The 25,146-nt window shown below is 47.4% G+C and overlaps 1 protein-coding gene across 1 annotated transcript in view; it reads right to left on the reverse strand.

Annotated features, from left to right (window-relative positions):
- Positions 1-21,394, reverse strand: part of LOC119101114 (uncharacterized) — a 40,878-nt gene extending 19,484 nt beyond the window's left edge. Inside the window, exon 1 of the mRNA XM_037224385.1 lies at positions 21,364-21,394. Within this exon, the coding sequence (XP_037080280.1) occupies positions 21,364-21,393 (30 nt within the window). The 5' untranslated portion in view covers position 21,394. The remainder of the gene's footprint in view (positions 1-21,363) is intronic.
- Between the last annotated feature and the right edge of the window lie 3,752 nt (positions 21,395-25,146).

Genomic DNA, 25,146 nt, shown 5'->3' on the forward strand with positions numbered 1-25,146 from the left:
GTTTTTTAATATGACGTACGTTTTGAAAACAACTAAAAGAATGTTGAAACACTTATATTTAATATAGGTTGCACGTTCAGGTACGCAAGTTGGTTCGAGCACTTGCCTTTAGGTTCACCCATTCGTGACGGCATGGATTCGAGCTCTTCAGGCGTTCCCTACTTATCTCTGATTGGGATGGCCTGCGGCCGGTGCCAGCGGTCGAGCTAGGGGTCAGGTGACGTCAGAGGGCACGACGGACCGTGCTGGCGTTACTGTGCATAACGCTATCGCCGTAAAGTGATGCTATGGCTAAAATTTTGCCATCGAATAGCGAGACAAAAACTCACGTGAAACCAAAAGCTTTTTAATGTGGGGACCGTTTCTAGAAATCCATCCAATTAACGGGATGAATATATCGCACCAAATGTCTGAATTTGATACGCATCGCTTCCTAAGTGTGCCACCATGGCAACTCTCCTTGTGCAACGCTGATAGCGAGGGTTAAACAGATGGGTGTGCTGGAAGCCTTAGCACAGGAATCGGTCGCACCTAACCTGTTTGCATCGCCTCACTCTGCCCCACCCAAATTCAGCGTGTGTCATGGCGAGGAGGGTGGCCGCGAACTTGATTAAAATAAGCTTTCTGCGGAAGGCAACGGACGGGCTGTTCACACTTGGGTGTGATGTGGCGGTGTGATAGTTCCGCATCTTTAGCGGATCTTGTCCCCCAATAGGATGTTTTCTCTTTAACACAAATTGGTTTTAAAGGCCATCGAAACGGAAAGAAAAGCAGTGAATTGCCAAGCAAATACTGATACACAACTATCGGGGTTCGTTCGCAATAAAAAGTGATGGATATATGTAAAAATCTGGTACAATAAAGTAGCATCTCTTCACAACTATAAAAAACAAAACAGAATGCAGGGGTTCAGCCGTCATAAACAAATTCACGAGCACTCATGAAATGGATAGGTTAGACCTAAGAACTAAGCGGTGGTGTAATTATGCACTTCTTACACTTCTGTGGTTCTCCAAAGCCGCCTTAGTCATTACAGACTAACATTAGTCCCCTGGCGATGCATGGAAAGGTGACTTCAAAACCCGAAAGCAATTGAATTAAAAGGTGGCATGATGTCATCAAAAGTGACATGAAAAATGCTCTTAGGGTGCTCACTCCACCCGTCCTCGGACAGAGAACCCACGCCAGGAAGATGAATACATAGCACCTAAGCATCTCTCCCATACCGTGCGGCAAAGTTATGGCACGGTAAAACTCGTTATGGTGGCCAACGCCTGACGTTTTGCACGCAGGCGAAATTTTGTATTCCGAACAGAACAACATATTTGTGCGCCTTCGGTACTGTGAGTACAGCTTATGTATACATGTCGGCACGACATCATGTTAGCGATGTTTCAAAAAACTTAAATGCAATCATTCTTTGCTAAAAAGGGACAATGTTTTGCTCATTGGTAGTTCCCACCAAAAACATCTCTTATGCGAGGTCACGGATGCCACACTTAAGACTTGAGGGACAACCGGAACACTAAAATATTTTACGGATAATGCAAAAGCCGTTCGCCGAAGATGCATATAATCAGCAAGCCGTAAAGTCATGCATTTTTGTGACGTATAATTCTATCACGAACATGATGATGAGTTTTGCAAGCTTATGTAGTAAACATAAGACGTCATGACCTGAAAAGAGAAGACTCATTCGTAATACGGCGGCAACAGCAACGGGCTGTCTTCGTCCTGATAACGAACAAACTGTTAGCGGCGTGTATATGACCAGCTAGTCGATTGCGTAACATTTAAAGACGAGTATTATGATTTACGTGACGCAACATTGCAGGGAACGTTCCATATTTGTGTGGGTTTTGAACTGAAATAGCCATCTTGAAGGTCATTCGGTGCAGTTCACAGCCCTGTGCTTCTCAAGGCCTACATCTCTCTAGTTTCTGGGCTACGCGCCCGCGAAGATCTGCAGACTATCACGGGAGACTATTTCAAGGTCGTTCAGGCATCCATGGCGCTATGATAGCGTCATTCCAATTCTGTCATTTCATTTGTTATGCGGCGATCAAGGCCAAGAAGAACATGATTGTCGGGTCGTTCATATCTGGCGCTAGTGAGAACAATTTCCAGATATTACAGCCGTCAATTGACTCTCCATCAATGTTCTACGAGTCGCAATAACGTAATCAAACAATAGATTAGACAGTGGTAATATCCTTATACCTAGAAAAAAAAACAGGAGAATGGAGGTAACGAATAGCATCCGTCTCGATAACGGCATGATGGTGGAATATAACGCATCTACCTCTCCATTATCTTGGCTTTTCTACGAGGAATAAGGTTACTACTAACGCTATAGCCATATACATGACGTTCCTCGCAAATGCACTTAACAACTTTAATAATCAATGACGTACTCCGGAGTTTTGTAGCCATCTTGAAAATCATTCCGTGATGGTCACAGCCCTGTCCTCCTCAAGACCAACATGCTCCTAGCGTCTGAGCTACACGCCCGCGAATATATGCAGAGCATCTCGGGAGACTATTTCATAGCATGGTTATTCATATGTGGCGTTCGTGAATGCGATTTCCAGATCTAACAACCGTCCATCGGCTCTCAACCACTGCTCTGCAAGGCACGGTGATGTAATTAAACAATGGCGTGCTCTGGGTTTTGAACTGAAATGCCATCTTGAAGATCAATCGGTGCAGTTCACAGATCTGTGCTTCTCGAGACCTACACCCGTCTAGTTTTTGAGCTACACACCTGTGAAGACGTGCAACTCTCTCGGAAGACTATTTCAAGCCTGAAGTCCAGGGAGGCTGGAGAGGCTGAAGTCCAGGGAGGCTGGGAAGGCTGAAGTCCGCAGGCTAACCTACAGGGAGGCACGTACCCCCATACCCCTTTTAGAGCGCAAAGTCATCTGCAGAGTACAAGACCATGCACACAGAAAAATAAGTGAATCTATTTTATAAGAAGTCGGCAACCACCCCCTCATGTGCAGGGCTCACCAAGGCCGAAGATGCGAGATAAGTGCCTTGATGTGTGGTGCATGCTAGCTTGAAATCTCGTTCATTTAAGAGTGATGCCTGACGCGTTATGCGCGATGCCTGTCAAATTGAAATCGTTCGCATGTACAGGTGATGCGTGACGCCCGTTTACTTAAAATCGCTGACATGAAATCGCTTGCATGTATGAATGACGCGTGATGCATGTTTCCTTAAATTTGTTCGCATGTACACGCATTTTTTGTGTATTTTAATTATTAGGTATGTACTGAATCGCAGTAATGGCTGGCAATCGCCCCTTTTTTCCCTCGATGTTGGTGAGCTGTAAAAATTGTGGCTCTCTGTTTCAAAACAAGCATGAGAAAGTCGAGTAGGGTCGGAAGGCAATTTCGAATTTTCTACTGACATTTGTTTCGATAAAGGCATATTGCCGAAATATCGAGATATCTATCTGTTCATTCTCGTGGTTATTCTGCGAGGAATAGGGCTATTAATGTTTTTATCGTTTTGTTATCTTTGAAGCACATTTACCAAACAGAGAAATTGTGTTGTCTAGACCAGTTTTCCCCTTAAAAGCATACTAGTAGTTATAAATAAACGTATTTCATCACGTCCGATGTTTGCTTTAATATCTTCAAATATAAAACGTTCCCTTTAAGCGGTAAGCCACTTTAATGCATTTCGATCTAAAGGGCCTCGCATCCCGAGGTCGTGCCGCGGCCGGTGGTGCGAGTGAGTGGCGAGCGTGGTGGCTCTGTTGAAAGCCGCACCGAACTTTTTTGCGCCAAGTGCGCCAGCTGCGCGCCAGATGTGCCGTGCTTCATCGGTGTCGATCTGCATCCCGCCGTGCTCTAACTTTTTGCTTAGTCAGCGTGAGCGTCGAGCCAGGCATGTGACGTTCGAGAGGGGCTTATGTGTGCTGCTGTGTTTAAATGGAATGTTTCACATCCGAAAATATTGAGGCAAGTATCAGGTGCGATAAAATAAGCTCGCTTACAACTATTGGTATGCTTTTAAGTGGAAAAGGCTGTTCTGGACAACACAAATTTGCTGTTTAGTAAATATGCTCCACAGTACGCCACTGTGTAATTCCGTCATGGAATGTTCATATGACAATTATCCGTGTGCAATCGTCAGCCCAGCGCTCACATGCAGCACTTAAATCTCCCGACAAATGGCCGTGGCGGTGCTGGAGGTGTTTACTGAACTAAATATCGTTATGTGGTCATTTTCGGTGAAGTTTGTATAAACGTGCAATATCTATATATCTATATATATATATATATATATATATATATATATATATATATATATATATATATGTATTTAGTTCAGCATTAGTTCATATATATACATATATATATATATATATATATATATATATATATATATGTATTTAGTTCAGCATTAGTTCATATATATACATATATATATATATATATATATATATATATATATATATATATATATATATATATATGTATATGGTTGATATTTTGATCAAATGATGATAATTTAACCTGCAATGGCGTGATCTGATATCTGTTCCAGCCCGACTCCTACTGTCCGATTGCCAACTGACCAGCAGAACTAATTCATGCTAGTGCGTTTTCCGGAACACGTACCCACATGTCTGAGCAAGACCCAGGTACTTTGCCTAGTTCAGCGTCCTAGGTCAAGTGACGCTATAGGGCAGGCCAGGCCGTGCCGAGCATTACGGCAGGTCAAGCTCTTGACACCAAGTATGTCGCCGGCTTGGCATTTTACGATCGGGAGGTGAGGTCAGGGCTCACGCAACAAACGGTGCTTAGCGTGGGGGTCTGATCCCAGAAATATGTCGTTCAAGTCCTCGCTTGTGGCATTTTGACGGGGCCCATCCACAGACAGTCGTCAGGTGTTGTTTGGCCTTAAAAACGGCATGGCGTACGAAAACAGGACCATATCAGCGATGCGCTCGGCTTGCTCAAGTGGCTGCCTGTCCGTCCCTTGCGATGTACCATGCGCTGTGAACTGAAACGGGCCTTGACAACGGACAGCCCAGCGCCATAGCCGAACAGCTAACAACATAGCCAAGAGCGAGGCCGAACCACGCGGCAAAACGCAAGCTATAATCGGCCTTAACGCCACGTGGGGTTAGGTAAAGGGTGATTCGACATCATTTTGCAGCCCCATTTAATTTGGTGTCCTCTGAGATTAATGTCCGTCCACTGCGAGCCTAAAACTATGGACTCGTGCGACGTCCCGGGCCGATGTAGTATGATTTTTATGTACCAAAGCAAGACGCAGATCGGTTTTGCCATGCCGAATGCACTTGTCATTTTATGAGCGTTCTGAGTGCGGATATTTGCCCGTAAACTTGATCAAACTGTCGACTTGAGGTCAAGAATAGACATGAGCTTGGATGAGCTTTGCAGAGTACAATACAATGCTATACAATATGATGCTTGATTGACATTCACACCGGCTTTCGCATGTCTTCCATAATCCAGCGTCTTGTGGATTACATTGTGGTGCACTTAGGTATCATATCCAGGCCGCTTTTATTCCCATCGTCATTCGATAACTCATATCTCGTTTTACTCAGCCTTTAGCTTTTATTGGACTCCCTGGTCAACCACATAACTATTGGTGCACACTTCTGTCTCGGAGCCCTAATATCAAGTTGACCCCGTTAGGCAGGAGCTTATATTGGGACATAGACGAAGCCAGCTGGACCATAGACGGCTTACGCAATCTAATGTGATCGAAGTCAAGACACTCCTGGAAGCGCAACGTAAAGATGCGTCCAATACGTTCATCGACCGTACCGTAATTAGGGCCCTGGATAGAGGGTTACGGTCGCCGACGACCTATATCGGTGGCTGAGACTGTCATCGACTTCTCAAAAAGCCAAACTTGCGTCAGCAGTCGGTCATCGGTTTAGTTCAGCTCCGAGAAGTCGAGTTGTAAAGCTCACTGTGTGGGAAATAATGCAGTGGGAAGAATGGCCGGAGTAATATCACAAAGTTCTGTTACAGCTCAGATGAAACCGTCCCGATATGAATGACCTAGTACACCCAAGACTCTTCGGAAATCCGAGACGTACCCAAGACGTATTAGAAATCAAGTCAATCATGATTTTGCAGAAAGCCAAACAGATGCAGACGTTTTTTGAGCTGCCTTGTAGTATTTCAAACTTACCGAGAGATGGCAGCGCAGTGCTGCAAGTGTTCGATGAGCCAAATATCGTTGTGCGCTCGTGTTAGGCCGTGTTGGAGACTTTGACTTCACAAGATTCTTGAAAGGGACTGTTCCACATTTGAAGATGATGAGGCGGCAAACATGAGATGAAGTAAGCCAACTTGCAACATCAGAGTGGCTGCCAAAGTGACCGTGCGACATCGCCACCAAGCGGACGGGATGACTTATTTGTAGTGTTTCAACTTGTCGAGAGGTGTTGTGCGCTGAGGTGTCGGTGCCGGTGCGCTGCTTGCATAAACCTAATATTTGTTTGTGCGCGTGAGTTGGCCCTTTTAATGTGCACATTTGTTCGTGATTTCACATTGTTTGCTTGCACTCACATACTTGGTAATGACGCTACTTTTAAATTATTCCATTCAGTTTTGCGTCCGTCATAACTCGTATTACTGCCCAAGTTCCTGTACAACATAGCATGCAACGTGGTTCGTGTTGGAAACTTGCGTAAAACGCATCATTTTAGTCCTGGCCAATTGAGCTCCCTTGGTGCCTGAAATTGTACTAGCATACGTGAGGACACGCTTAGCTTGATTATCATATTTTTGTGGTCTTGAACACGGCATGGCCAATGAGGAAGCAGGATTTGTGAGATGGTTCTATGGCGTCATGCATGCCCGGTTGACCTTCAGATATTCTGTACAAAGTACTTTGTCCAAGTTCGTGGACGTCAACCTCAGGAACCAGAGGGGTTGTTTAGGTCTTAAAAAGGACCGGGCCGTTAACTGCACCAATGCACTAAATTATCCTTAAAAAATAGCTATCTTACTTCAGGCTAGCCACGCAACCTTCCCTAAAACATAAGCCCGCAGCGCAGCCCGCCTCTCACAGCTAGTAATCCAGCCCGCAAAACCCATTGTGCTGCAATGTTGCCCCGTCATTAACCCTCAAGAACTCCATTGTTTTCTTCAAAATGCACTTTATCATTTCACCTTAATCTTAGACCTATGCCTTAAAGTGTGAATACAGTGGCATGTCTGTGTTAACCAAAACCTGGCGTTGCTTGGCTAACACCAGTCACATATTGTCATGGGAAACTTTCCCAGTGCATCACATTGTACTTAAGCAAAAATAATTCGACTGCGTCAGAATTGTCGCAAGTTTATAATTTGCATAGAAGAACGAGAGTACGTCTCCTATGTGGTGTTTGCTGGCCTTAACAGGGACACGTCATGCAACAACTTTAACACGCGCTCGGGTGAGGGATCAAGTTGACCCTCCCCTCGAAGGTTTTCCAGAATGGTTTCCGAACGGCGCGGCGTAGACGCGCCAAATTGTCCGTAGCTGTAGACAGTTTAATAGCGGATCGTTCGACATAACAAACCAAATATACCTTGTAAGGTCGCTGACCTATGACAGGTCAAAGTTAGGCCATAGTTTCAGCGAGGGCAATTTCTAGGGGGTCGTCCAATCTGACACAATAACGTAGTGTTTGACGAAGCTATACATCTCTAAGATGCTTTCTTATGCACCACACATATTGAATGAGCAAGTTACGTTGACCTAAGTTCAGGTATAAAGGCCAGACCAAGGTCAAAATCAACCTGATTTATTACTCTAGGGCTTGCTGTATGGAATAGTTTGTGGTGCTCGTTTCGAATTTATTGACAGCAGGAACCGCATTATACATCTTCCATTAACTTCTTACAGGTCATAACAGGTCATTGACCTAAGATGACCCGGGCAACATTTTGTTTTAGGAACATTCTACCTAGCTTAATCTTTGTCGCTTATTCAAATGCAAAACTCAGAGCAGTCTTGTGTGATTTTGGTTACCATGACCTTCACAAGGTTAAATAATGTCACTGATCTCAAATGGGCCAGTGAACTTTTGCTTAGAAAAGTTGCCTAGGTTCTGGAGGCACTTAAGAGACCAACCTGGAATTTGACCTTGTTTGACCTTATTTGACCTGAAGGTCATAGCCTAGGAAGCTCAAACTTTGACCTAAGTGAGTTCACGTACAGGGTAACATATCATGTAAGTTTGGTGGTTCTAGCTTTCTTAGTTCCCGAGATCTCAGTGGGGGTCAAAATTGACCCCCACTCCCACCCCAGCGAAGGGCATCTAGCCGGCCACCCGGGCGCGTGTTAAATAAAAGTCGGTTGGTAACTTTTAACTAATCCACATGCCTCTTCTATCACTTTTCATGCTCCACTCCACAGCCATCTCCGCACGGTTTGTGTAATGTTACATGAAAGCAAGGATAGCAACGGCATTTTCTCCACAGATATTTGCCTCTTCGGTGATATTGCTGAGGCATTTAGCAGTGTCACAGAAACGTGATATACTGCTGCACGCTGCAGAAAAGCTTACATGATAATAAACTGAAGTTGCTAAAATAATTATAAGCTCCCTGTCTACATTTTACATAGCCTGCTGGCTGTAACTTTCAACATCCAAAGAATCTTTATTTGACGTCATATGTTGAGACAAATTTTGCCACACAGATTTGCATACAGATACAAATAATGACAAGAAGCGGCCACGTCACCGAGAACAGAAGCTCTAATAACGACTAACTTGAAAAAGGACGACAATCTCAGAATGAGAGAACCACATTAGATGCGAATGCCCCGTGGTCGTGGTCGCACTTGAGCTGCTTCTTTTTTAGACATGTATGGACAAACTCTTTGCCACCACCTGGTCATGTTTCGACAACTGTTGCGCATTACATACACCAATAATAGCGGGCTGCATCGAAAGATGAATGCAGCTAGGGCAATGAATTTTTTGCGCCAAATGTTGCGTAGCTGTAGAGAATTGAATTGCGAATCTCTTCATGCAACAAATTACATGCACCTTGTAAGGTCGCTGACCTATGGCAGGTGAAATTCAGTCCATGGCTTTTCTAGGGAATCGTTCAATGTGAAGCAACAACGGAGTATCAGACAAAGCCATGCGAATCTGAGATAATTTATCAGGCAATAAATCAGTTGAGTTTACAATTGCAACCAAGCTCATCGACCTAGTATCAGGTACGGAGGTCAGAGCGAAGTCAGAGCTAACCTATTGCTGTACTCGAGGACTTGGTTTTATGGAGAAGTTTCTGGTGCTTTTTTATAGTTCATTTATGGCAGAGACTGCATCTGACATGTTCCAATAGGTATTTAAACGTTACATCAGGTCGATGACCTTAAATGACCCAGGTAACATTTTTTAAGGAGCTCCCCGCGTTGCGTGATTCCTGCCGCTTGTTCGAACGAAAAAAAAATAGGAGCAATCTCGCAGGTATTTATTCAGCCTGACCTTATACAGATCAAACAGCGTCACTGACCTCATTGACCTTTTGCCTATAAGAGGCATTTAACTTAACGGCGGACGGATGAGAGAGTCTGGAGGCAATTTAGACACCAATCTGGAGTTTGGCCTTGTTTGACCTGTTTTGACCGCAAGGTCATGACCTAGGAACATCAAATTTTGACACAAGTGATTTTGCATAAAAGTCGACCCAGGCTGTGAATTTGGTGTCTCTAGCTATCTTAGTATTTGAGACCTCAAAGGAGTCAAATTGAACCCCACCCGAGCGAAGGGTATTCAGCTGGCCACCTGGTCGCGAGCTAAGAACCCACCTAACCACTGCTGATGAAATCAGGCCGTAGAAATTTTGGTTGCTGGTCTTGAAGTTTTCAGCTCATGGTTGTTTTGTGTTCGGCAGCACACTTTGGGAACTCTCATAAATGACTCTTCTCATTTCTCACTTTTCAAAAGCACATTCTTCGAACTCTCAAATACCCTTTGGAAAGATTAAAAAATCTTCGAAAACCGCACGAAAATCTTACCCACGCTCCATGCTGAATGCACATGCTTAACATAGTGCATGAAAATGAAGATGATGAAAAGTAAGATAACATCGGTCATGTAAGCACACGCTAGGCATTCAGGCGAGAGGGCTTCTAGCCATTATAACTGCGCTCGACAACATCAAGACTCTATGACCTTTCATCAAAAGGTTAGCGCTATTTGAGACTTTAAGCCATTTCTGTTTGCCTCCTTGATAGCTTCCAATAAACATTATATAAACCAATGCATGATTGTGACCAGGAGTGTTACTTTCTAAAATCGCTTTGGGGCTTAGCCGAAGAGGTTGACCTAACCTATGCTCAAAACCTGATTTCTTCCCGGATTCCGGCCACTTGAATTCGCATCCTTGATGTGATATTTGAAAAATAAAATATTTTGTAATTCAATATTGGTTTCCTGCGGGGGAATGACATCCCATCTCAAGTTAATGTGAGCTGCCTTTTGTGAAAAGCTTACAATGAGATGTAATTCACAGAAAAAGAATCTTAGTAAATTTTGGAAAGAATCACTGATGCCCACAGCTGTCGCTGTTTGTGTTGTTTAAACACCGTAGTCATGACCATGCGAAAAATACACTTGCCACTGCTGGGGGAAAACATGTGTTAACTTTTGCCTTGATCACCCTGTACTTTCAAATGCTGCCGCAAATCTCACTCAATTGTTCCTTATCCAAATCCAAAAGTTATCATTTTAAAAACTTGTCAAGCATTAGCAGACTTGGAGTTGAGGGAGATGGGGGAGTTAGCATGAAAAAACATTAAGCCTCTAAACGACACGATTTGGTAATAAATCTACGTGATACTTATGCTGGTGTATTGGGGTGCCTCCTACCTAGCATACCAATAGTTAGCATAATAGTTCTGTATTTATATGACCCAGTGTGTCCTCCTTGTTCGTATGCATTGATGGCGCTCAGAAGAGCATTAGGGGGGGGGGGGGGGGGAGACTCGAGCCCTTATTTGAGTCTCAGCCCTCCCCCGAAAGTATGAAAAGTGATGGTTCTGGTAGTGATGTCTCATTTGAGATGTCTTAGACGAGATGACGTCTGACCATGAGACAAGATTAGACGATCTAATAAGACGTCTCTCTAATTCTGACACACTTAATAGCAATATCACGAACAGTTTCGAAAGACCAAGCCTACATATGGCTATCGTAACAGCCAATCTCCCATCTGGTTTCATCGCACATATTTTCTAACAACAATATCCAGTCCTCTTAAAGCGAATATTCCACAGTTAAAGATATCAAGCCAGGCATTAGATGTGATGACAGAAGCTCACTTACGACTTTTCGCATAACATTTAGTAAAAAAGACAGCTCTGGGCAACACAATTTCTCTCTTTAGTAAATATGTTCCTCAATGCGGCAATGTTTGATTACGTTATCATACCTTCCACAACATTGATTGAGAGCCAATTGGCGGCCGTCATATCTGGAGATCGTGCCACGAACGCCAGACGTGAACGGCTCGACAATTACTTTTCTTTGCCTTGATTGCCGTATGACCAATGAAATGGCATGAGTTAAAAGGTGTTATGCCGTCATGGATGCCTGGGTGACTCTGAAATAGTCTCCTCGAAATATTATTCACATCTCCGCGGGCGTAAAACTCAGGTAGTAGAGAGGTTGAGGTCTCAAGAAGGGCAGAATTGTGAAGCGCATCGAATGATCTTCAATATGGCTATTTCAGTTCAAAACCTCACACAAATGGGGAACGCTCCGTTTGAGGGGCATAAATGGGAGCGTCGAAAATGGCGCGATTATTCAAAATGCAGCATGGTGTGTAGCTGGCTCAGCCCGGAAAAAAATGTGCTGCAGCCCAACTATAATTGACAGCAAGCTGGGGATGGGGCGGTCATCACACCTAGTGCTCAGTGGCGGCCATCCACGTGCTGTGTTTCGCTGTAAGCGCAGTTGGCCGTTTGCCGTCTCAGTTGGTTCCGTTCAGTACCGTCAGCCGAGGCCAGATGACAGTCTGTTCCAAGGTTCACTGTATCGGGCTCCGCTTAGGTCACTTCCGGCTGTCGGCTGCCGCCGACGCGTCGCCCCCTCCCCCTCCCCCCGGCCCGACAGGCTGGCGACGCCATCCGGAACGGGACGTGTGCATCAGAGCTAACAAATTGGCGGGAGCGGCGTGGGTTGCCTGCCGCCGCTCCGCGAGGACCGACCAATTTGCGGTGCCCGGCCCGCTGCTGATGCAATCTGGCATGCCGGGCATGGAGCCCAGCTCAACTCCAGCGGCCGAACGCTGCCAGCTGGTACTCTGGTATGCTGGTACGCCGCGCGGGCACGGCCTGGGACGCGTTTTTGTGCTCACTGGTCCAGATCAATAGTTCTGACCTATGACACTACTTTCCGGATGACTGTTATTCTCAGCAGTGGAGAGCGGGGAGGGGAAGGCGGGGTCGCCCGGAGTCGCGTTCACGCAGCTGTTGGACCAAGTGGAGAGCGGGGAGGGGAGGGCGGGAAGGCCCGGGGCCGCGTTCACCCAGCTGTTGGACCGACTGGAGAGTGGGGAGGGGAGGCCGGAAATGCCCGGGGTCGTGTTCACCCAGCTGTCGGATCGAGTGGAGAGTGGGGAGGGGAGGCCGGGAAGGCCCGGGGTCGCGTTCACTCAGCTGTCGGACCGAGTGGAGAGTGGGGAGGGAAGGCCGGAAAGGCCCGGAGTCGCGTTCACCCAGCTGTCGGACCGAGTGGAGAGCGGGGAGGGGAGGCCGGAAAGGCCCGGGGTCGCATTCACACAGCTGTTGGACCGTTCAGTTGACAGCCATTCGGTGAGCTCTTGAATGAGCAAGCATTGGTTCGTTCCTGTGTCGTCAAATAATGGTGACTTGGTTAGATGAGCCACTTTCCAGCAGGTCAGTTTGTAGAGTAATGCTGGTAGAAGCTTAATTTACAGCGTTTCTTCCGGATGCGAGTATAAGCCGTGTGCATTGATAGGTTCCCCGTATTGCTTGAGGTGAAATAGATGCAATGCAAATCAGCGAAGGGGAAAGATGGCATTTCCCGATGTACATAGTAAGGCGGTCAGGCATTGCTTACTTCAGTCCGACGTAATTAATTTGGTTGAGATTGGAGGCTGTCAGTAGCGTTCTCTTTGGACTCGCAGATTGGGCGCTTTGTGCCGTGTTCTGATAAAAGGAAAGCAACTAGCTGTAACAGTGTCGCACCTTATGACTGATATACTTAGCTTGGTATATAGACTTTGCATTGGTTGAATTGCTGACTGCCTACCGATGCATCCTGCATTTCCCCGGCTTGCGTCTCATTCACGCCCTGAAGGTTCTGACAAGTAAATACGAGTAAAGCTGATGAAATCGAGACCGCAGACGGCTCTGTAAGGCGCCTGTTGCAGCGTGAGACGAGCGAAGTAAAAACATAAATAATTGTTAGGACCACATAATAGTACTTAATCATATGTGGATGGAGCCAGTCACCTTAAGATGCTCATGCGAACATTGCTCATCAATGCGTCGGCACGTCCTCCTTTCATGGGGGGTAGCAGGCGCAGGTGAACGAATGTCTGCCGTCTGCACACAAATTTATAAATGACATTGCTGAACCTTGATTGAAGGGAAGTCCCGATTGTATTGTATGTCGGGATTATCAGTTTTTATGGTGAACAATTTGCCCTTTCATATACCAGGAGGCACTAGCTAAGCGACGGTATCAATCACTCGAATAGATTACATCAATGTTTCACATTTCAAGGCAAGGCTCATCGTATCGACCAAGCGAGGTTAAGCAAAAACCTGAGGCGCGTACAACGCACAGTGCTCCAAATATGTGCAGATCTCCTGTCGAATCACATGTACAATAATCAATCATCGAAGCTCGCACAGCCTAACACTCGATACACGGTACCAAGGTAACTTGCGAACACAGATGGCTAAGCCCAAAGGCCTCGATCAACTGTACCGAGTTTAGACTTATAAATACAACTGCAACGGACATCGATGCAGTTGTTCAGGTTCCCACATCATGGCATCCAAAAAATGCCGTGCCAATGGTTGCCAGAAAAATAGACGCCTGAGCCGAAAGATTTCGATGCCCAGCAACGAGTAGGTTAGAGCGTAACTCGTCGCAGTACATCAGTGCTCAAAGCAAAGATTAGAGAACGCATTATAACTTTATCACACCTGAGAAACACCGCTCAAATCACGTCTCACAGTCGTGTTTGTTAAGCATCGGACGAAGGCCAGATGATCAAATATATCCAGTCTTAACTGTGATAGACTCGGTGATGGCAGTTTTATTTGTGCACAACCCAACTTATGGTGACAATATCCACCAAAATGTTCAATTCCCACCAACTGCTGGCCACTGTTGCCATAGAAACACACTATTGCAAAGCCATCCGCCACGCCGCTTTAAATTACCGCACAATGGCATTCACAAAGCCAAAGTCAATTGACTTCACTGCTGCGGTCGGTGTATTTGCAGCGGAAGCCCGGTGCGGCCATCAAGGTATGTGGCCATGGGGGCTTGCGATCGATGAGCCCCTGACACATTACCTGTCGCGCATTGGGTGTTAGGATGTGGGAGCTTGAATGAATGCTAACTGGGGGGTATTTGAGTGCATTCCTACACGGAGTTGGAGTTTTTGTCAGTTGTGTGGCTCGCGGATTTAATAATGTTATTCATCCGTGACAATGGCCACTTTATGAAACGCAAGTACGCTCACGATACATCCTAAACATTACTTAATATCAACTTCGTACCAGTGACTCCTGGTATAAAGAAGATGGGTTATTTTCAGCATGGAAACCCATTTTGTGAGTCGTAGCTGGCTTGGTGCCTGCCGTAGTCCGGCAATTCTAAACCGCGAATTGACTGAATTTTGAGTAGTTGGCGTCTTTGCGGGCGGCAACGGAAATATTTATAGCCAAGCTGGATTGTGTGGCTGCCAAGTTTTGATATCCCGATTCATCTCAGCTAAGGACGCATCGTTTTGTGGCTGGGGTTGGTATGAGGCAATGTGAAAGCATCTTGTAGCATATTTTTACGATAAAATTTTGCATCTCCACTCGCTGTTTGCCGATCTGTTACAGGCGCACCCATGGGTCGGCACCTGAAGTTGCACCCATGGGTCGGTTAGGGAAAATTGCACGATGATTCCCTGAACGAAACGTTCGACTTCGCCTAACAGCCGTTTTCATGTATCGTGTATATCCTTCCCTGCATGTGTTACCCAGATGTGACATGTATGCCTACAGGCGCCAAACAACAGACTCATCGTGCGTTTTCCGCTCCGCTTTCTCGGAGGAATAAGGCTATTACTTCCGTCTCGTTTGCATGCATATTGTTCTTTACAAATGCGCTTGACAACTCACGTACTTTCATAGACATTTTAAAGGTCAAAGTTGGTCACTGATCTCAAATGACGCAGATAGACAATTTTTGTTGTCGAAAGCTACTGCCTAGCATGATTCCTGAGGCCTTTTAGAATGGCAAAAAAGAGGCAATCTCGTGGGTATTTGGTCACCTTGACCTTGTAAAGGTCAAACAAGATCCCTGAACTCAGTCGAACACCAGGGGCCATTGCTTATAACATGTTTTTAGTTTGGTGGCGGTTGTATAAGGTCTGGGAGCACTTAAGACACTAATCTGGAGTTTAACCTTGTCTGACCTTATTTGAACCCAAGGTGATGACCTTGTAACATCGAATTTTGGCACAAGTGAGATAAATAGAGCCCAACCACCCTGTGAATGTGGTGTCTCTAACCCTCTCAGTTTTTGAATCTTCAAGGAGTTAAATTGTTCCCCCACCCCCAGACGAGCGGAGGGCATTCAACCGGCCATCCGGACGCGTGTTTATGTAGTGGTCCTGTCAAAACATTGCAGAAATATGCCGCCTGATCAGACAGGCTTTATGAGAGCCTTAGCCTTACACCCCAATGCCGAAGGAATTGTGTTGTTGCGTGCTAGAAGCACTATGATGGTCCGACCGATCGTCACATTTAAACCTACACGTCAAGAAATATCAACCCAACAAAATCGTGCTTGGTTGGGCCGGGCACAATCTCTAAAGCTACAAGGTGTCCGGCTGGTTGATGTTGAACTGAGTTTGTCACCAAACAGACAATGATTGGTGCTATGTCAGTTGTGTTTTATTCGCAGCGCAAAGCTTGTTTCCAATTTTGCACCACTAGATGAATATATTCGTCAAAATCTTGGTTGTATTTTGGCCAATGACACTGAGACTTCCATTCAGCAAAGTTCAGTAAAATTAATTTATTAAAGCTGTTGCCGACCGATGCTATCGGTTATTTTTAATTTAGCTTGTTTACCTCCATCGAAACATCAATGAACTTCACCTAATGGGGTTAGCTCGCTGTGCCCGTCTTCAATCCAACGTTGGCATTAACAAAGATTTGGTCGTGGAACTAATGCCATCGCCGGTGGATAAATAAGAACTCTTGAGACATTTGTATTTTCTATTCGTTTCTGACACACGCCAGATAAAACTCTGTAACCAAGTGAAGCTCGCGCATTGGCGCACGGAGCCTCAGTGAAACCAGACTAGAAGTTACAGCACACTGAAAAGACTGCATCACTGATACACTGACTACTCAGTTGTCACTTAATTGCGTTCAGATATACTGAACATTACGCGATCGCGACATACACCAAGGCACACGAAGTTTACTCACGACACATAGCCTAATTACGTAAGCTTTGTATTTGATTTGTCTCACTCGGAATTACCTGACCTATATTACCTGACCTATATTGCCACAGAATACGAGCATATGTACTTTGCTCGATGAATGCGACAGTCTGGCAACACAAAAGTTTAATACCAATAAAATCTAAAAAAATTGTTACCACTTCCGCGAACGGTGAGATTGCTTTCCGGCGGCGCACATCAACCCCCGTGCCTTCATCAGATATTCCAACAACAAAAATCCTTCAAACCAGTTATACTGGAGACTGCACAGTGAAGCTACGTCACTTGCTGGTAGGTCCGTTCATTGCGCCCTCTGCCGCGCCATCGTGCTGTCATATACAACGCACGCAGACAGTAGTCCATGGTACTTTACGCAACAGTGTACAACAACAATAGTTTATGCAGCGCTTGGGAATTAAAGTGAGGCAAATGGACGACCGATCTTTATTCATATGATACCTTCATTAATTGCTTCTGATCAACACTTTCTGTAATATTGTTTGGCAGCGAATTTCCTTGCTGTCTTCATTGGTTTTGTTGTGGCAGTTAGTGTCGGGCAGTGATTTATTGCAGTGACGCAATAGGGGTGAGATCCTTTTCTGCAGGGTAAGGAAGGAAGGTATAATTAATACACATACTTTTAGAATACATTGGGATACCCTGCCAGCCTGTCGTTGGATAATGAAGCACAGAACATAAGTGTTAGGTGTAGCCTGAGTACGTATGGAAGTTCGCAAATTGAAGAATAGGCGAAATACGCAGAGCAACAATTTGGGGTCTAAGGCAAGTGCTCTGGATGAATATTTCCACAGAATCCGCATCTGCAAAATTAGCAAACATTTAGGTCACGCGTTCGCTACGCAAAAACGACTTAAGCTCTCGTGTAGCGCGCTTCCTGTGCCCCAAAAACATTTTCTGGGCCCTGCGCTTGGCTTTCGGGCTGAAACTTCCCTCCACAGCCTCATCGTATTTTTCAAAGCACCGGTCTTTACTTGACAACCCCATTGCTCGACGCTGCAACCGTCTGGGCTTGGTAAGTGTAACACACATAACAATTACGCTGTACTTGAAAATGCCTTCAATGCGCCTTTTGCGATCACGAAGGTCTTACATGCCATAGCGTTGAGCATTTCCGATTCTTTCAGCTAGAATATATGGGTGTTTTGTGGTAAGCAATTCTTTGTGGAGCTTTAAATCGTGATTATAAAAAGTCATGAGGCACTGAATCATCGAATTCATCATGGTTTTAGCAATGTGCCCCATAGGAGGCAGCGTCCCTCCAGGATACTCTCAGCTTTGTGGTTCACTCATAACAAAGTGTCTGACATATGTGTTTTATTGCATATATCGCTATTATGCTAAATTACGGAAAGTATTTTTATTTCGCAGACATCAGATAAAGGACCTCATTATTTGTAAACATATTGCTCGGATTGACAGATGAAGTGTTTGAGTCAATTCTGTGGGTGGACATATGACTACCGAGTCACAAGATGTAAATTACCCACCTTCAAGCAAAACGTGCCACTTAAGGTACTCCGTCCTCATGCCGTGGCTGCTGTATCGGACTGGCTCGCAATCAGATCGTAGGTGTTAACCTGCTTCCGCGTTTTCAACAGGGACTGTCCCAGTGTGCACCGGTGACAACCTCATCACTCCTAAACTCCAGTCAACGCAATCCATTTGTCTTCTCAGGTATTGGCGAACCCATGGCGCGTTCCGTCGTTGGCCTGCATAACGCTGTCCGAAACCCACACTTGGATGTCAAGGCGAGTGGTAAATATGAAAAAGCGTATGCAGAACTTGATTCACTAGCGTTACGTGTTAACTAAAAAAGCTCGTGTTACGATCGTTGGTTTCACTGATGGTATGAACATCACATTTTTAGAAAGGTGACAGGTTACTGTTTATCCCTTTATTTGGGTTCATAGGTGTTCAAACCTAAAGCATGTTGTCATCTCAATCAAATGACACATTTCACGTTTACAACACATTGGCTTTGAAGATAGCATGGCATAGATACGCTTTGAACACAATATACGAAAATTTCTTGAGTGTAAAGACATACATGGAAAAAAACATGAAAGCCATGTGAACATGAACAGCCAAACAAGACCTGTACATATAGACCACAATGCAAACTATGGAGTTGCATGAATGATGACAGCTGCTATTATGTCGGATAAGGCGGCGTCCTTAGAAACTGACGGAATTCTAAGCACGTCAGCCCAATTATGAATATCACAGGGACGAATTGGAAGAAGCATTTCAACTTACACGTTCAACGACACATACAAAGCCAATTTTTGCAGTGTAGTTCTCACGATTGAGTAGGTCGGGGAATGCGACCTTGCCACCCTCCAGCCACACCACGGATCCTAGTCTTCGGAAAGGAACGCTTGTGGATTTGCGATTTGAAGTGTCACCAGAGTGCATGCTTTCTTCAAGCATTCCCTCACGGAATGTGATGTCCAAATTTCATGCACGCGTACCTAGATTCGGTGCACTTGTGCCACTGCCACCCTTTCCCTCCCCCTCCCCTCCCCCTCCCCCTCCCCATCGCAGGAGTGCAACCGATGGCCGGGGGCGTCAGTCAGGCGCGGTCTGACGTACATCGTCCCCGGCGCGATCAAACGTCATGCATCGTCCCCAGAGCGTCATGCATCGTCCCCAGAGCGCTCATCTGTCGCGCGTCATATCCTGCGGGGCTCAGCGCCTCCGCTCCAGTGCAAGGCCGCTCTGACTTAGGTTGCGGTAGACGCTGGATAGCAGGATGGATTAATTTCATTCTATGTAGTTTAGTGTTGTGGTAACTTCAGCTTAAGATTTACATAGCACAATGTTGTGTCACGTCAACTTGTGTTTATTGTTATAAACTTTACATAACTTATGTGATATTTAAAACGCATGATTGCAAACATCCCGTATGTGGTTTAAATGTGTTATACCTGGCGTACTTCATCTTGACAAGTGCAAACTGATGCACCATCAAGAGCAGAGTGAAAACTCCCGGTCATTTTGTACATGGGTCTCGCCAATGCCTCACGGTGGCACACGAGGCTGGCCTTGTGTGCATTTTACTACGCTATATCCTCACGCAGCACCTGGAAACGAAAACAAATCCAGATTTATTTGCGTTATGCAATATGCATCACCCAGCGACCCGTTACAAAAGTTCGTCTGCCGCCCCTTGGTTGAAACTGCCGCATGATTTTCCGCCAAGACACCAGACGATGCATACATCACTCGTGTATGTATTCGTCATTTAATGGTGGAACATGTAAGCGGGCATGCTCGCTCCTCATCCCAGCCTTATCACGCAAACAGCGCACACGCGCCCAATCAATGAAGGTATTAAAGATGTGGCATCGTATAAAAATATGGCATGGATTCCGGGGACGGCACCAGGCTGGACGCACTGGGACTGGTAAGTATGGGCTGGCATCGACTTTCCATGAAGTCGTGCGGAAAGCACTTCCAGGTACTGTCAAAGTCCCGCAGCATTGAGAGTCTGACCGCCGCTCGAGCGCCACGGGTCGGGGCCCAGTCTGACCGCCTCTCGAGCGCCACGGGTCGGGGCCCAGTCTGACCGCCGCTTGAGCGCCAAGGGTCGGGGCTCAGTCTGACCGCCGCTTGAGCGCCACGGGTCGGGGCTCAGTCTGACCGCCGCTTGAGCGCCACGGGTCGGGGCTCAGTCTGACCGCCGCTTGAGCGCCACGGGTCGGGGCTCAGTCTGAGCACCGCTCGAGCGTCACGGGTCGGGGCTCAGTCTGACTGTCGCTCGGGTGCTACGGGTCGGGGCTCAGTCTGACCGCCGCTCGAGCGCCACGGGTCGGGGCTCAGTCTGACCGCCAGCACCGCAGCACCAAATATGTCATATATTTTAACCACACCACGGCTATTTGATCCCGTATAGTCAGCCCAATGCGCGTGGCGTTGTGTAAAATTTGCAGTAATTAGCGCGTCACCGAGCAGAACGCTGGTCTAGCCGCTCATTTAGAAGTGTTGGACCGAACGGAAGCTCGCTTGGAATTCAGCGCGTAGAGCGTTGTAGGATGCGCTCCATATTGATTAAACATCTGTCTTTCTATTGGTCTGTCTTCTCTTTTGCACTTAAAATGCAAGAATTCTGTAGTTTCGCGTCAGCATAAGTTATGCGGAAGGCCTGCAGATGATAGTACTATTTTCATGAACCTTCATTACAATCTCTTTGAAGTATATAGGGCTGCTGCCGATGAAAATCGTGCAAGGCACAAAATGTCAGTTGATGTGGATTTTGGAGGAGTTTAAGAGCTGATATGACCACTAATAATGCTATGTTGGTTCCAGAAAAGTAGTAATCAGTACACTTTTTGTGATCCCAATGCGATTCAAATGTTTGAACTTCATCAAGCTGCTATGCATTTGTCGCCTTGGACCAAGTATGGTATATTGCCTGCCTGGTGAGCTAACGTGCCTATCTATTTCGCACGGTAAACATCGTAGTAATTGGAAAGATTGGCATCCAGGAGCGGATCTGAGCCACGAAAGTATTACCGCGATGCCATTACATCTTGCCCTGTCTTCAGTCCAACGGAATTCACGAATACAGGCGCCAGGCGTGCTACACACCAGTGATCCCCGCCGTCCCCATGCGCGGCGGCCTCACCTTGCTGCTGTTGGCCGGCTGGTGGGCCATATCTGCGCGCTGCTCGGCGGCCGCGGCGCGTCGCCGGCCATCGAGGCGCCCGTGTCTGCACTGGCGGCGCGCCGCGGCCGGCCCGTGCCGTGCATCTGGCGCGAATCAATACCCAGGTCGGTTGGCGGCGGTGGCGTCACAGGCGCCGACAGCCGGCCGGGCCCGCACGGACCGGCGCCGCTCGCCGCCGTCACCGATCCATAGCGCCGCATCACGGGTGACGCGGACCGCGGTCAGCACGGGCTCACCGTCACGAGCTCGCGGTCACGGTGGACTCGTGGTCACCGCGGGCCCACTGACTCAAGCTCGCGGCTTTCGTGAGCTCGCGGCTTCCGCGAGCTCGGTGACGCGGCACGGCCGCCGCGGGCCCGCTGACGCGAGCTCGCGACTTCCGCGAGCTCGGTGACGCGGCACGGCCGCCGTGGGCCCACCGACGCGAGCTCGCGGCTTCCGTGAGCTCGCGGCTTCCGCGAGCTCGGTGACGCGGCACGGCCGCCGTGGGTCCACTGACGCGAGCTCGCGGCTTCCGTGAGCTCGCGGCTTCCGCGAGCTCGGTGACGCGGCACGGCCGCCGCGGGCCCACTGACGCGAACTCACGCCGTCCGTAAGCGCACTCACGGGGGCACACGACCACCGCGGGCCAACTGACGCGAGCTCGCGGCTTCCGCGAGCTCAGTGACGCGGCACGGCCGCCGTGGGCCCACTGACGCAAACTCGCGGCCTCCGCGAGCTCAGTGACGCGGCACAGTCACCATGGGTTCACTAGCGCGAGCTCGCGGCCTCCAAGACAAGGAGTTACGGTGTCGGGAGCACACTGAGACGCACTCGCCGTTTTGTCGTTTACACCGTTCCACTCTGGCGGACGTACGGCCTGAGGGTTCCGCCGCTGCAGACCAGATGCCGAACATACCGCCCCTGATCGACAGCATTAGGGCTGTAATCGCACCACGCTGCCGCAAACTGAGCAGCGCCGGTGACCGATGTGTCGTGGGCTCGCGGGCTTGGGACAGCCACTTACAAGACTGCCGGCTTCAGGACGCCACCCAATATGAAAGATTACCCAATGTCATAGATTAAAGCAGTTCAACAGTCCATTGTTACGAATCCACAGCCTTCGGGATTCGCAGTCATGGACGTAAGGTTTCGGCGCGCTACCATCACGAACTCACAGCTTCCAGCATTCATTGTCACAGGCTCCGGCCTCAGAGAATTAGGGTGGCGTACTCGAGCGTTCGGGGCCCGCTGTCCTCCACCAGTACTGTCAGCGGACCGCAGCGCTCCGACTCCCATCCTGACCGTCACCACCGTGTCTGTTAGAGCCTCCATCACGATCCCTGGAGTCAGAGCAGGTCCTGGTCCGCCCCTCCCTCGCACCACAAATCACTGATGGAGATGGGCGGCGGAGGATCATTGACAACCCCGCGCCCTCCCACGTCATCGACCAGGCCAGCAACCTGATGCTTCCCTCGCCGTCTGGTCTGCTGCATGATCGCCCCCCCCCCCCCTACCGTCCCCTGCCAACCTGATGCTCCCCCGGGCGCCTGTTCGTCGATTCAGCGCCGCTCATCTGCCTCCCCCTCCCCCGCCTGCCCCGCATGGCACCCGCCGCCGGTGGGCGGGCGGGCGGTCGTCAGCCGCCGGTCATGGCCGTCCGCGGCCCGCAGGTGTTTACCCCTTGGATACCAATACGGTAATCAGCACATCGCTCGCCCGGCGATCAGGGCCGACCCGGCGGGGATGAGGCATGAGCGGCCCGCTCGGCCCGGCCAGATTGCTATTGCTGCTCCGGGCCATTAGTGGAGCCCGCGCCAGTGGCGTGCGCAGGGCAAATAACGAGATGAGGTAAGGCAGGAAGGGCGGGCAGTCGCCGACGATCTGTCTGGCATGGCCAGCGAGTGGGATTGTCACCTGCCGAGATGCTGTGTGACAAATGGCTGTTCTTCTCTACGAGCATTGCAAACTGAAAGCTGTGTTTAAATGCGAAGGAGGGATGTCATTAAGTAGTTTGTTGTGACCGGTACATGTTTTGTTCTCGTGGTGGTACTTGTCTGTTCTCCCAAGGAAGCTCCAGCCCTTCATTGTGGATACAGAACGAGCATTGTGTGGACCTGCAGAAGCGTTGCGAGCTTGTTATACATTTATGAACGCAAACAGGCGAGGTATTGTTCACACATCGGTATAATGTTTTACCCATGGTCCATGGAGAACCTGATATGGAAATTATTATGCGATTTGGTAAGCTGTGATTCAGAGCTGGTGTGCAGTGCAAATGTAAGTTATGACACGAATGCTGTCCAATGCATTTCAATTCAAAGTATTCCATTCGGCGTTCGATGGTTTGTCATGCGTGCCTGCATCATTAATCGCCTGGCAGCACAACTCACAATTCAAAGTATTCCATTCGGCGTTCGATGGTTTGTCATGCGTACCTGCATCATTAATCGTTTGGCAGCACAACTCTTCAGGAGAAACATAAACGACATTCTTGGGGAGTATAATCCACACATTCACCAGCTATGCTAACGGTTGTCTTGTTTGGTATGCGCAATTAGCCAGCCATGTCATTTGTTGGAATAGTTGTAGAGCCATTTGCGCCAACGGCATTACACTTGCAGGTTTTTTTTTTGTCTTATCGCTATCTAATATAACACGGCATGCGTAGGCTCAAAATCAAATAATATCAGGTCATTGACCTAGGTGGCTTTTAGCTGGAATGTGCCGTCAGAAAACGTGGTTCAGTTTTCGTGTTCTATTAGTGGCTGTGGAGCACATTGTTAGAATTAGGGGAGGGGATAAATTCGTGTTGTTGGTCATTGCTTTCCACTTGGCGGTATTGGATTCACCACAATATTTTTGGTGTTGACGGGGCTAAGTGACCTCTCTGTCTTCCTTAATCCACCAGTTCTGCTGAATATGATTAATGTGTTTTGGCATAGCCATTTCCTGTGTGACTTATAGCCTTTGCTTCCATTAGCGTATCTTTGAGTAGCGTTTTCCCTAACTAAATCGTTTTTCTTCCCGGATGTAATGCAAGCAACGTTTTAAAGTCGTCACGTTCAGTTCAGCTCAGAAACTGAGATGCTCTTCATGTCTTTCTATTGACCACCTCTATCCCTTTAAATCTATCAAAAGTTATATTTATATATGGGTATATATAAAGTCCTCGTTGTTTGTAAGACATGATCTGGACTTTGGAGGCATGATTTGTCTGCCGCACACCCTCCTTTTCTGAGCATTTTACTTCAGCAGACAGTGACAAGTCAAGAGGTATGGCGGTGCGGTTCTAGCCCGCATTGTTCAATAGATTTTGACTCAGCAAATCACCTGAATGTGTAGAAGTTTAGCTCTAGTAAGGTGAAATGGAGAGAGTTCGACTGCATGTGAAGCGGGTCACCCAAGATACCTTGTTAGACAGAATGTTGTTTTCACTCCACTTTGTTGACAAATGTTGTGTGAAGATGTTTCTTCCCTTTAGAGTCAGCCATGCAATGAGTTGGACGGTCGACATCACCGAACTAAGCTGCTTCTGTGCCTAACTTTCCAATATTTGAACACGATTTATTTCTTACTTTGATAATATCGCAACCTTCTCATTCTTCGCCACAGAGTCTGCAAGCCAATCACTTTATTATCGTTTTGTTATGATTATCTAGTGATAAAGCACATTTAGGCAAAACAAATGCGGGCACATTTACATCAGTTGTCAGTCATGTTTGTCTCCGAGAGAAAAAGACGTGGGCGGCTCATTTCTCT

This window comes from Pollicipes pollicipes, unplaced genomic scaffold, assembly GCF_011947565.3.
Source record: "Pollicipes pollicipes isolate AB1234 unplaced genomic scaffold, Ppol_2.1 Scaffold_4881;HRSCAF=5763_pilon_pilon_pilon, whole genome shotgun sequence".
In the NCBI taxonomy this organism is placed as follows: domain Eukaryota; kingdom Metazoa; phylum Arthropoda; class Thecostraca; order Pollicipedomorpha; family Pollicipedidae; genus Pollicipes; species Pollicipes pollicipes.